The 14194-nt window shown below is 35.5% G+C and overlaps 1 protein-coding gene across 1 annotated transcript in view; it reads left to right on the top strand.

The window, feature by feature from the left end:
* The window catches only part of Taf4b (TATA-box binding protein associated factor 4b), a 107264-nt gene that overhangs the window by 29348 nt on the left and 63722 nt on the right, over positions 1-14194 (top strand). Inside the window, exons 8-9 of the mRNA XM_048447920.3 lie at positions 5659-5776; positions 6298-6409. Coding sequence (XP_048303877.1) covers positions 5659-5776; positions 6298-6409 — 230 coding nt within the window. The remainder of the gene's footprint in view (positions 1-5658; positions 5777-6297; positions 6410-14194) is intronic.

Genomic DNA, 14194 nt, shown 5'->3' with positions numbered 1-14194 from the left:
GCTGCATAGAGAAGCTCATACATAGGGTTTACTGAACATTTGACAGGTATGTGAAAGTTGTGACTGTGTACTTCAAAATTTTATGTATATTTGTCCCTTCCCTTTCCACTCCCTTCCTCCTGCCTTCTCGTCTTTCTTCTTTTTCAGTGATAGAGATTGTGCTAAAATGCCTTAAGCATTCTATGCAAACATTCTCCCGTTTGGCTATATCGCTGACCATTTTTATTTGTTTGTTTATTTGTTTGTTTAACTTATTTTCAAATTGATTTTAAATTTGTAGTCTAGGAAATACATGATTGTGCCCATATGTGTGACTGTGTATCTCCTAATGAAAAGGATGGTTTTTAAATTTACATAGCCAAACCTGTTGTCACACATGGGACATTGATATAAAATTTATTCATTGTCCCAATATTAATCGTTTTTAAAAATTGTTTTTAACATTGATTTGCTTTGTTTTGTGTGTGTGTGTGTGTGTGTGTGTGTGCTTTGCTAGCATGCATGCATGCGTGGGACTCACAGATCCTCTTCCCTCTGATTCCTAAGTGTTGGAATTACATTATTGTAATGATTTAAGTGCTTAGGCTAGATATTTGATAGAAGTCTCTTTGTTTTATATTATTGCTTCAATATTACATTAAGTCTAAATATTTTTGGAAGCTATTACATCGGTGGTTATTATGATGACATTATTTTAGTACTGACGATTAAAGCTAGGGCCTTGTTCATTCTGGACAAATGTTCTATCACTGAGCTGTAACTCTTTTGTAGTGTTCTCTCTCTCTGTCTCTCTCTCTCTGTCTCTGTCTCCCTTCCTCCCTCCCTCCTTCCCTCCCACCTTTCCTCCCTCCCTTCCTCTCTCCCTCCCCTCTCCTCCCCCCTCCCCTCCCTCTGTGTGTGTGTGTATCCACAGGTGTATAGAAACCAGAGATTGAAATTGGATTTTTTCTGGATTTCTGTCCACTTTATACTTATTTCTGCATACGTGTGTCTGAGTGAATATATGACACCTGTTTTCTGCTGTCAAAACTGGGAGCTGTAATTACATGCAGTTGTGAGCCTCCCAGTGTGGATGCTGAAAATTAAATTGTGTCCTCTGGAGGGCTGTCTCTCCATTCCCTTCACAGTCGAATCCTCCTGTTTCTGCCTCCAGTATTGGATTTATAGGCTTGCTCCACTATCCCAGCTTTGATGTGGGTACTGGGAGCACTATTCATTAAACTCCTCCTTCCACCACCCTTTTTCTTTTTCTTTTAAAACAGGGTCTTAGCTGGACAGTTGTGGCCTTCAATCCCAGCACTTGGGAGGCAGAGTCAGGTGGATCTCAGTGAATTCCAGGACACCAAGACTGTTAGACCAAGAAACCTGGTCTCAAAAAACAAAACAAAACAAAACAAAACAAAACAAAAAGTCTCTAGCAGAGCATGGCACATTCCTTTAATTCCAGCACTTGGGGAACAGTGGCAGGTGGATCTCTGTGAGTTTGAGACCAGCCTGGTCTACAAAGCAAATTCCAGGACAGCAGAGAAATCCTGTCACAAATACAGAAACCTAAAACCAATCCAGGGTCTCATTGCCCACGCTAACCTTGAACTTGCAACCCACCTACCAACCTCATATTACCAAGTAACTAGTATCATAGGCCTGTGTTGTTAGGTGTGATTCTTATTTTACTTTTAATATTTAAAAAATGCTAAGGAATTTAAAGTTGACAAGTAATTAAAGAATATTACTAGGTTTATTATAAACCATAATCCTATGTTTAGGTGAGTAAGAAAATGCTTTGAAATAGAACTAAAAAGAAGTAAGCAAACATTTCTTTATAGTTTATAGTTAACCACACATAGTTATTTAAAAATGAAAATCTCCACATTGGATCATATCTGTAGTCAAACTCTATTCACTATAAAGAAGATGCATATTATAAAGAATATGCTGTTGAATGCCCTGATTAATGTCAGGATACTTCCTTTAATAATTTTTTGGTGAACTGTAACTTGTTAATTAATTCAGATGTGTCTTTTCAGGCACTGCCTTAAAGTGAATGCAATTCTAGCATCATTAAAACCACACAGACACAATTTGACAGAGTATGAGACAAAGTTTATTCTTTATGATGTCTTTCTTTGTGTTCATTAAAAATCTGAGAAAGATTAGATCAGTCTCTTATTAGTTATCTTACATCAAGAGGAAAATAAAGCATAATTACTTAATGGATTCTGGAAGAATGGTTTGAAAAGACTTGACTTTGAGAGAGTAAGATTTCTCGCAAGTCCAATCACATGTCTGTAAATTGCACCCAGGAACTTAAATAAAAAACACAAAGCAGAGTGGTTGAAGAAGACTGTATACCTGTCTTCTAATACTACACCAGGTTCTAGGTCGGGCATGTGCTCTGAATTCTTGGATGGCTCTTTGGTCACTGCTACGTTTGCAAAAGTACTAGACTACGTTCTGGACTACGTTCTGGACTCTGGCACTCCGTTCAGCCCCTTTCTTCATCATGCTTTATTGCTACTGCTTTCCAGCACAGCCCTCCTTCCTTTCTCCCCTCAGTCTGCAGAGGCTGGCTGTCAGACCTGCTAATCTATTTTTCAATCAGACTTTAAGGAAGACATCATCTGTTCATAATAGGCCTTTTCTGAGATGAGCCTCATGCCAATATCATTATTCTTTAATAAAATTAACATAAGTAGCATCTTTGACATCAGAATATGTTATATCTTTTTGGTCTTCTGATATGTAAATGTAGCCATTGGTGAGACATCCAATACTGCTAACCAAAAGCTTTATCTCCTTCAGCTTCTCTTTGCCAAAATAGCCAAATCTTACTACTCTTTGTTTCGCAGTCAGCCAACCAATAACTACATCTATATTCATACTATGATAATTCTTTTAATATTGATCATGAGCTTAAGATTTTCTTACTATTTACCTTTCATTAGAATAATTCTGGAGAGTTTTATATCTTTAGGCTTTTGCATAAGATCTCCACACAAGTTGTAAGAATTCTTCCAAACTACCATTACATGGTTTCAATTCATATTTTATGAAATACATTTTACCCACCACCACTTTAAAGAGTGGTACATGCTCTCTTTTCTTCACATGTTACCCTTTTTTCCTTGTTAACTGTTATATGTTATATTCGGGGGTTGTATGTTATATACAGAGGTTGTATGAACTAAAATTGTTCAGTTTCTTTTATTTGTAAGCTTTTTATTTTGTACTCAAATATTTGAAATGTGAGCCTTCTTGGTAGTCTGGGAGTTTTTCTAAGAATTCAGTTCTTGTAAAAGCTAATTTTGCTAGCTCTCCATTTTTCCTATAGTAATTACACACTCAAAGTAAATACTACCTTTTGTTTTATCCTTAGCTGTTTTGTATAGAAACAACCAGGTGAGTTTTGATCTGGTTTATTTCCTGTGGCAGGTAAGGAATTGAAGTGCAGGAACACTCTCCAGTGAAGCAGGTAGCAGCAGAGACAACTCACCATAAGCAGGAACAGACAGAATCAGCAGTTTAAGAAAGGCTTTTGTTGAGGGAACACACATACCACAAACACACAGACAAAACAACCCAAAACTCCTAGGCATCATTTCTTGATGGCTCAGCTCAGGGCCCTAAGGTTCTCCGGTCAGTAGAGCTTCAGCAAAGTATAGCATCAGGCCAAGTAGGACAATGAGGAGGGTGATGACACTCCCGGGGTGGTACCAGTAGTGAGTCATAACACCTTGCACTGCATCTGAATGGTGCTCTGAACCACATAGGATCCAGAGCCCCTCCCATATCATCAGGCCACAGTGATGCTGTTGCAGCTGAAGGCTGTCACTTCAACGTGGGCAGGGCACAGGATACCAGGGTATTGGCACAGCCAGGCAGGGTCAGGACTAGCCTCAGGATTGCAGACCAGCAGAGACCATGGTAATGCTGAGGGGGCTGTAAAAGAGACTTCAAAGATTCCTAGGTCAAAAGAGAGATTCTTTTCTGATTGTCAGTCTGAATGCATAAAAATGTATTGCTTCATTAACTTTAAGCCCAAACCCTAGTAATTCAGAATATGCATGATCTCAGATCTCAGTTCATATCTTGATTGAAATATATATTATTTTTAAAAGAGTTCTTTTCTAGCCTGACTTTGTGGTTGAGGTCTGTGATCCTAGTTACTCAGGAGGGTGAGGTAGAAGCATCACACATTTAAAGCCCACCTAAGCTACTTAGTTTTAAGACTGTCTCAAAAACAAAACAAACACATAACACAACTTTTATCAAATAATGATGGCAAATGAATTATTCCAACTTACAACTCCATTGCTAGGAGGCCTCTTCTACCAAACAGTGATAGCAATTGAATTATTTCATTCTATGTTTATACTCTATGGAGACATTGGAATGCTTTGTGTTTCTTGTTATTTTTTTTTTTTTTGAGACAGATCTTATTATGTATCCCTGGCTAGCCTGGAACTTGCTGTGTAGACTAGGAATTCATAGAGATCCCCCTGCCTCCTGAGTGCTGAGATTAAAGATATGTACTCGCAATGCTTTGTGTGCCACATTTTTTTTAGTTGCACACACTTTATTTGTACATTTTTATTACAGAAATTGTAGCATAGAATAAATTGTTTTTATAAATTTTTACTTAGAATCATTTCTCTTGGGCAGGCCATTGCACTTTATATAAATATAAGAACTTGTAATTATATCACTATCAGTAGCTGACCCAAATACATGATGACCTTTTCTTCTTTGAAGTGAAAGTATGACATTCTGTTTTTCTGTCTTTTCTCTGAAGCCGAAAATAATAATCTTGTTAGTACTTTAGTTTCTCTTTATCCCTAATCATTACTGTATTTCTGTAACTATTATTTGAGAGAACAGTACTTTCTGAAAGGTTTAGGATGATACTTTTAAAAATAGTACATAAACATTCTTGTCTTTTATAGATATACTTTGGAATATTATGGATAAAAAAGATATTTCTTAAGCCAGGCAGTGGTGGCGCATGCCTTTAATCTCAGCACTTGGGAAAGGCAGGAGGATCTCTGTGAGTTCCAGGCCAGCCTGGTCTACAGCACAAGCTCCAGGACAGCCAGGACTGCACAGAGAAAACATGTCTGGAAAAATGCGAACAAACAAACAAAAATTTATTTGCTTTAAAATTGGGAAGCGGGTACAAGGTATAAGTGAAATGTGATTATGCAAGAATTAATCATTATTTAATCTGGCTAGTGGTGTAAATGATTTCATTTTTGTTCTCTATATTTTGCATGTGCTTGAAATTTTCCATGGTAAATTAAGAAAAGTATTATCTATATGTTTTATTTCTTAAATTTGAATTCTGCTGTAGAAAATAATGTTTAATATATGCAATAATGTTTTTCAGTTTTGAATGAGATAATTTTGCTTCATACAAATTAAACTATATTTAATATAGTTTAATATTAATATATACCACTATATTTGGGTGTAGTGGTATACACTCAAATCTCAGGTAGCATTCAGGAAGCCGAGGCAGGAGGATCCCCATGTCTGAGAGGCCATCCTGAAGATGAATTTTAAGTAGGCTTTCTTATTGTGTTAGAGAAAAACTATGGAAACTCTTGCTCATTGCTAAAGCATGCTTCCTTGAGTGGCTATAATGAACTGTTTTTGTTTCAGGTAGTTCAACAGCCTTCAGGAGGCAGTGCAGATCAAGTGACCACCATTTCCCATTCATCACCACTGACCACTCAGAAATGTGGACCGAAGATGCTAGCGAATACTATAGTGCCTACTAGTAAGTTACTACTAGTAAGTGCCTACATGTGGTACATGCTGGCATTCCAGCTTCATCACAGTGAATCTGGAATATGACAGAACTTGTACCTGTTGTATCAAGGGAAGACTGAAAGATAGTTATTACAGTTACAGAGACGTGTTTTAGGAGTATATATTGCTTTAAAACAAACAACTGCGTATGGCATTGTATTATTAGATAAAACATTCTAGTATTAAAAATAGAACAATGAGATATCAACATTTTTCTGTCACTTTTTGTGTATGATGTTTTTATAATGATGCTAATTCTAAAGACAATTTGAGACTTCATAAAAACATAATCTAGAGGTCTTTATGAGATGATTTCTTATGCAGGGGTTTCATTCAGTGTTCTTTTATAATTTAGACATAATTCTGTGATAACTTAAGATAGTCTTTGACTATTTTATATGTACTAAAAGCTGTCCTGAATTTTCCTGAAGTGACATGATTGCTTTTTTTTTTTTAAATTCTGTTTTCTTTCTTGTTTTGTTTTTACAGCTTCCATCATAAAACAAATTACTCTGCCTGGAAATAAGCTTCTCTCGCTTCAAGCTCATACATCTTCTATTCATAACAATAAAATAAAAGAGAATGGAGCAACACGCTTCAGGTAAAGAAAATCAGTGGTTAAAACTTGATCTCATGTGTGGAAATAAAGTTTTAGAGAAAAAAGATGTTAAACAATAATGTATAAATAGACAGATACAAATGTCATTTATAAATACTGAAGAAATAGCCCTGGTTTGATTCATAACCTTCTCTGAGCCCAGTTTCAGTGAATCCAGTGGCCTCTTCTGGCCTCCTTGGGCACCAGGCATTTTTGTAGTGTATAAACATAAATCAGGTAATATAACCACATCCTTTATAAGTAATTTAAAATTACCGACTATAATTTACAAATATCAGACACAAATCTTATGTGCTTCTTTCAGTGGATTGGGAAAGCCTGCATAGTAGTAGTCTAGACTCAGGCACTAAGCATGTCCATTATCACCTTCATGTCCTCTGCAGGTCGTTCAGCTTCGTCCCACGCTTCTGCCAGGCCCTATTCTTAGGCTTGCCACTGCACATACAGATCATTTTTGTTCATTCTTGAACTTTATAAAATAGATATTATTACTATTATCTTCTTTTTTTCCAATTTTGTTTCTGTAGGTAATGATAATTAGGAATGTTATGAAAATATTAAGTGTAGGGCTGGAGAGATGGCTCAGAGGTTAAGAGCACTGGCTGCTCTTCCAGAGGTCCTGAGTTCAATTCCCAGCAACCACATGGTGGCTCACAACCATCTGTAATGAGATCTGGTGCCCTCTTATGGCCTGCAGGCATACGTGGAGGCTGAACACTATATACATAATAAATAGATATATCTTTAACAAAAAAAGAAAAAGAAAATATTAAGTGTAAAATTCTGGAAATAATCCATATGTTTTAATGTGTCATTCTGAATGGCATGACAAACACGTTGTCATCATGTTCAGCAGGTGAATCATCCCTTGTTCAATGTGTCCAGAATTGATATGCTGCCCACTTCTTGGTCAGTTGGTGGCCACCACATTTATCAAATGAGTCAGTGCATATGTTAAGGTAGTTTAGGTTCGACTGTCACAATGCCTGTGTCACTCACTTTGCTTCATCTCTTAGGTAGGCATTTTATTTTCTATTCATGTCATTATGCAAAGGGTGAGTCCTGGTTATTTTGAGAACTGAGAAGAACCTCATTATATTCTTGTTAAAGTACATTGTTATAATTAATTCTAATTAGCCTTACTCTGCCTAATTTACAGATTAAACTTTATTGTAAATGTCTGTTTATAGAAAAAAAAACAACTTATGTAGGTCTTGGTTCTAGGACTTCTTGTTCAATTCCAAAGTCCTTAGATGCTCATCTTTTCGGGGCTAGATGTTTTTGACATTTATGCCTTTTTTATTGTAGTTGTTTCTCTTTTTTCTTGTGGTACTCTGAGTTTATAATTTAATCTTCAGAAAAGGTACTTCTCCTTTTACATTTCTCTTGTTAAGTATCTGTTTCCAATTATTTTCTGATTTGGGGTATATTAGCCATTCTCTGATAGTGTATTTTGTCCTTCTAGCCTTTGCTACCTCTACTTTCTCTTCTCTGGGGCTTGAGGCAGGTGCCCATGGCATGTTGGACAAATATCAGGCATCATAGATCAGTGGCTTCATCCTGATTTTTCTTTCCATTTTTCATTAGAAATAATTTGTAGTTTGGATATTTAGGCTACACAGAGACTGTAGCTATTGTTCAGTATTGTTTTGGGAAGAAATCTTGAAAGACAATAGGGTATTTATGGAATAGTGTTTTCCAGTTCAGTAGGTTTTAGCAAAAGGGTAAACCCATATACCCTAATCAAGATAAAAAGAATATTTTCAATATCCCACAAGGTTTTTTTGTGCTTTTTTTTTTTTTTCCGTCATCCAGTCCTCACATTACACCCTGGGCCCAAGTCTACCACTGATCTGATTCTTAACATTGGAAGTTAGATTGAGGGTTAAGGGGCTCCCCATTTCTAGCCTCTAAAGTTGGAAATTTAGTTCATTAAACTTCAGTTTTTCTTGATCTAAACATTTCAAACTGCCAAATTCCCTTAAATACTGACCATTAAAGTTTTGCTTTATTCATCATTCAGAAGGTTGAGACTTTCTATTTTTGTGATTCCCAGAGGAGACATTATTTCTTGGAATGCCTTGTCTACAATTCCTTCTCAGTGTCCTATGTCACCACAATTAAAACATTTGGCATTTTAGTGTCTCTTCATACTTTTGGAAATTGCTTTTCCTACCCAAGCTTCAGTGCTATAGTCAAATGTCTCAATGTTCATTGTATGCAGGATCCATTCATCCATTGGTGCTGATCTAACCTTTAAAGGCCCAAGTATCTTTTTGTATTCTATGTTGATGTTTTCAAAAGCCAGAGATTCAATAAATACTCATCTATCTTCTGGGTCTGTTACTTCTATTTGTACAGCCTTAGTTAATCTTTGTAAAACATCACTAATGTGTTGTTCTCTTTGGCCTTGTTTAACCCTTACATTTGACTCAGTGTTTTTCCTCCTGATTCTTGAATTTTGTTGGAAGCATTTAAGGGTGTATAGCATAGGAACAAGGTGTGTTGATCATAAAGAGCTTGATCCTGTGGATCAGCATAAAAGCCCTCACCAAGAATTTGATCTTTGGAAGCCTAAAATCCTTTGACTCTTCCCTGTTGTTCTAATACTTTAACCTTTTCTCGCTAGTAGCACTTCCATTGTAATTATGGCTCATCTTCAAGGACCATTGAGACTAATTGAATTCTATCAAATGGAGTAGCCATATTGTTTGAAGCCCATGTCTTTACCATCTCCCTAACAAATAGTGAATGCAAGCCATAAGATACTACTGCTTGCTTAATTTCTTTTAGATCGTTCATACATACAGGTTTCCATTTACATTCTTTGAATCCTTCTGGGTATTTAGTGCTTGATGGTTTATCAGAGGTGATATTGGTAAGTAGCTAAAACTGTTGGTAAGTCTTCTCTGACTCTGACATGTACTGGCATTGCTAAATCCTTTCCTTGTACCTTCTCTCCTTGCTCATCAGTTCTGATAATTTCCTCAATTTAAATCTTTTTACCACTGTCTTTTGTAAAGTCTGAATCTCTTGACCTGTGAATATTTCTAATGATTTAATCTGGTCCTTATTCTACACATATGATCCCAAGGTATGAAATTTTTTCATTAATGATAACTTCTCATCCTTGATTATTATTTGGATGGCATGCAGATTGCCTTTCTGGAGAGATACGCTATCTGCTAAGTCATCATAATTTTTAACAGGTTTTGATTGTCAATTTTAATAGTATGAATTATTTCAGACAAATTTTCAGCACCCTTTTGTAAGGTTTCACAATCTTCTGAATGGATTGAATTTTGTCTGTCAGATTGCTGGTATCCTTTTCAACGACATTATTTTTTTTTTTCAGCCAACTTTTGATTTTTAATGGTATAAATCCTGTCAGCTAGCTAGCTGTTCATTATTAGTCTGTAATGACTGTATCATTTTTAAAAGTGCCTCATTCTTGACTCTGGTATCAAACCATTTTTAAGGATATGATATGAACACAACTAAGCCCTAATATCACATAAATGGATGTATCAGAAAAACCCCATAAGCCTCACAGAATTCCATATATAATATAAGCAATATTTTATTAAGTTTATTAAATTCCTGGGTGGTGATATTGTCTGCAATTATATAATTTTCAAATTTATTGATTTATTCATTAATCAAATGAACTTACCTCCATTATGAGTCTTTAGTAAATTGCTGTAGGTGTAACAATATTTATTGACCAGCAGTGTCACTGTTTTGGTTGCTCGCAACCAGCAGCGACAAGGCAGGTTCCAGTACCTAAATCTGCTGGAATTTATTTACTAAAAAATTTAGTTAATTAAGGGCTGTGCTTTTATATATGGAAAAGTAGTTGAGCTGATCAGAATATCAAGGAACTCAGAGCTTGCAGGCAGTCGTGATCTGCAAGTGCAGACCAGAGAAGTCTGTGCTTCCAGGTGGTACGCAAGGTGCCACACAGGAAAGTACGCATCCGGGAACAGGCCACGGGGAAAGCCACCAGGGTGCGGGAAGGAAAGCATTCAGAGCTCGTAAATTGTTAAATTGCCAAGTTGCCGTGCAGCATGCCTGCCAAAAATGTTGCTCTGCTGCAGCGTGATTTGGCAAACAACCTCTTAGTTGAAATCAAACCAGGCAGTTGAGGGTGATGGTGGTGGGGACCTTGTGGGTCAGTCCCATTAGGCATGGTGTTAGAATCTTTGTGGGGTGCTAAATGTAGTATTGTATTTACTATGGAGCATAGTAAAGGATTTTTTATTTAGGGGTAGACTCACAGATCAATAGTGTTCTGCACGAGCAGGAGACAGGCACTGAATCCAACAGCCACATGATGTCTTGACTTTGGAGTCCTTTGTGTACTCAGGAGAAGGATAGTTGAGTCACTTTTGTACATTTGATAAACCTGTATGAATTTTCATAGTGTCTGAACTAGATTGCATTCTCAGAAGCATTCTCACCTTCTATTCACATCTTTGCCAACATTTTTTTTATTTACTTATTTTATTTAAGACTCTTATTTTGACTGGGTAACATGAAATCTAATGTCGTTTTAATTTAGTTTATTTAGTTCGTTTTTCATCTTTTGAGATTTGTCTTCATTTCATAAGCTACTTTAAATATTGGATCATTTGATTTCTTTTTCTTTAGTCTTTGAGTGTTCTAGGTATTAATACTCCGTCAGCAAAGATTTTTTTCCCCTTTCTGTAGTTTGTGTCCTTATTTGTTAACTCTTTCCTTTTCTGTGCAGGAATTTTAATTTCATGAGACCCCATTGTTTAGCTGTTTATATTATTTTCTGAACGTTTCCCTACATTTTCCTCTAATGGTTTCAGAGTTTTAAGTCTAGGTCTTTGATCCATTTCAAGTTCATTTTCTTAGAGGGCAAGAGGTACAGATCCGTTTTCATTCTTCTGTTTTTGGATATATGTTTTCCTAGTCCCATTACTGGAAGAGGCTACATTATGTTTTATTTTGATGTCTTTATTTTTGCGCTAAAATACTTTAAAAATACTTTCTAGTAATTTGGATCATATATAATCTTGCACATCTTATAGGAGGTTTAAGAAATGTGTGCTCTTTTGGAAACATTATAATGCTATTTTATCCAAATGAAACTAAAAAACAGACTCTTAAGAAAAAATAGTAGTATATGACATTAGGCCCTGTCTTATCTTAACTAGATTGGATTTAGCAATACAGAGTGATATCTTACATTTTTGTTGATAAGAGATATCTGGCTAACCTAAATTTATATTGTAGATTTGTTATTTTTTCATTAGAAATCCTATTTTATATTTAGCTTCTTAGTGTATCTGCAGTGATTATTAGAAGTTATATAGTGTTTAAGACACCAGAGGGCACCAGAGATTCAGGTTTCTTCTAAAGCAAGGTAATAATGCTATTTCATAGTTTGTATTACTACTAAATTTGCTATTCAGTTTTTCTTTATTGCAAGGGTAATCAAGTTCTCTAATATATTTTAAATATGTTTAAACATATGCATATACATCTTGTTTTGTTATCATGCATACAAATCCATCAATAGTATGTATTGTTTATGTGCTGCTGATAAAATGTTTAATCATTTCAGGTTAGTGATTTTTTTAAAAAGAGAGAAAACAATGTTTGTTGGACAAACCAGACTCTCCTCTTGGAACTAGTAATTAGGCAGAGAAAACATTCATGTTGGGTAAGCCCACTTTGGATTAGGCATGGTATTAAAATCCAACTAAAAAATGGAAGCTAGATCCTTGACATTCTACAAAGTACTACACATAGTGACTTGGAGATGAGACCGTGAAGTCTTTCAAAGCTGTTAAACACTGTTCTGTACAGAGAATTATTCACGATTGCCATGCCTTTGATTTTGAGTGAGTGAATTTGTTGTGCCTTTGGCAGTTAAAAGAACAAATAGTAAGTAGTATTCATCATCAAATCAGATATTTACAACATTCAACAGAAATGAATGGGGAAGCCCTGGTAATACAGTCATTTTGGAGTAACCTATTGAGAGTCCCAGGTAGAACAGAGAGGTCTCCAGTTTCTCATTCCATTGCAGGGATTTTTATAACATATGATAACAAATTGTAACCACCATTAAAAATAGTTTAACCTTCTAGCTGTTCTCAAGGGTGCAATGTTTTCAATGCCTTAGCTGTTATGTTTCTTTCTTCTGTCACAGATGGAGGGAGTCAGCTGCCCCAGCTAAGGGTCTTGATGACACTGGTGATAAACTTGCTTTAGTCTGTGATTAGGGGTTCTGTCTTGCTTTCAGGAAGGAAACTGATGACAAAAATCTTAGAGGTGAGCACACCATGAGCAAAGTTTGAAACTATGTGGACTGGAGTTAGTTTTATTGGTCATGGCTATCCTTGAAAAAGATCAAAGACTTTGATAATGCTGTTGTGATTCATACTAAAAATTTCTTAGCAGAACTAATTTAATTAAAAAGATAAAAATGTAAGAAAAGGCTAATGGATATTTTTGAAACTGCCTTAATATTTGCTCGTATAATGTAGATCAACAATTTTAGGTTTATCTAAGGAACTTGCTGAATTTTTGATTCCAGGCTTACCCAGAATGAAATATCTGGAGACTAGAAATGACTGGAATCTGTTTTAAAAAACCTTTTAGGTATGTCTAATATTCATCACAGTTTAATAAGTACCTAATTCTCTCAAAATATCTGGAGAAAATAATTTCAAAACATACTCTTTCAGGATGTTTCAAGGTGTTGGTGTTATATTACTATCCCTTTTCACTGTGTAACCTGTTGATGCCTCTAAAACGGTGGGGTGAAACATCTGGTACGCCATTTCACTTAAATGACAAATGACAGACACACTACAGTTATACTGACTGAAGATTTAGCATTTTAATAAAAACAAATAAAATAATTTTTTCCTAATAAGGTTTAAGATTTTAAGCAAAATTAAAATTTTGGGAAAAGTGTGTCTATCATCATAAAATTGACAGTTTATCAGCATTGCATATTCCAACATAGTTGTTGGAGGTAGTAATATGAGTTGTTTTGTGTAGTCATCTAAATTTGGGGTATCTGAATAACTATTACCGAAGGATGTGAGAGTAAGAGACTCAAAAGTATATTCTAGGGAGGTTTATGAAAGAGAGGATGGCAAGATTCTACTATTTTATATTCATTATTGTTAAAATTTATATTGGTTACATTTGAAGTTATTTATTTTTAACATGATAAGCTTATTATTTTACTATGCAAAAATTATATTCATGCTTAGTTTCTAATACAGTTTTAATTTCTAATATGATTTTCATTCAAGAACACTTGATATAGATATGGTTTCATTTTAGATTTTTTTAGATGGGATGACTGAGTAGAGATGGGAAGAGTCATACTTAGCACTGCCATCTTACAATTGTAGGACAGAGTCTAAAACCTAGCTCTAGAAACAGTACTTGTAAATGAAAATTGCATTTTCATTTCCAGTCCACCCAGAAACTATATTAATTACAACATTGTTTGACCAATGGCTTAGGTGTATTCCTACTTAACTCTTACATCTTAAATTAATCCCCCCTCTTTTTTTTTACTTTTTTGTTGTTTTTATTGAGCTATACATTTTTCTTTGGTCTCTTCCCTCCCCCTTCCATTCTACCGTCTCCTGTGACCCCCACACTACAAATTTGCAGGCAAATGGATGGATCTAGATATAAAATAACCATATTGAGCGAGGTAACCCAGACCCAGAAATTAACCCATTCCTATTAATGTGTGTATTACCACAA

Source organism: Myodes glareolus, chromosome 13 (genome assembly GCF_982192425.1).
Source record: "Myodes glareolus chromosome 13, mMyoGla1.1, whole genome shotgun sequence".
Taxonomy (NCBI): domain Eukaryota; kingdom Metazoa; phylum Chordata; class Mammalia; order Rodentia; family Cricetidae; genus Myodes; species Myodes glareolus.
This window is presented reverse-complemented; position numbering and strand designations above follow the sequence as displayed.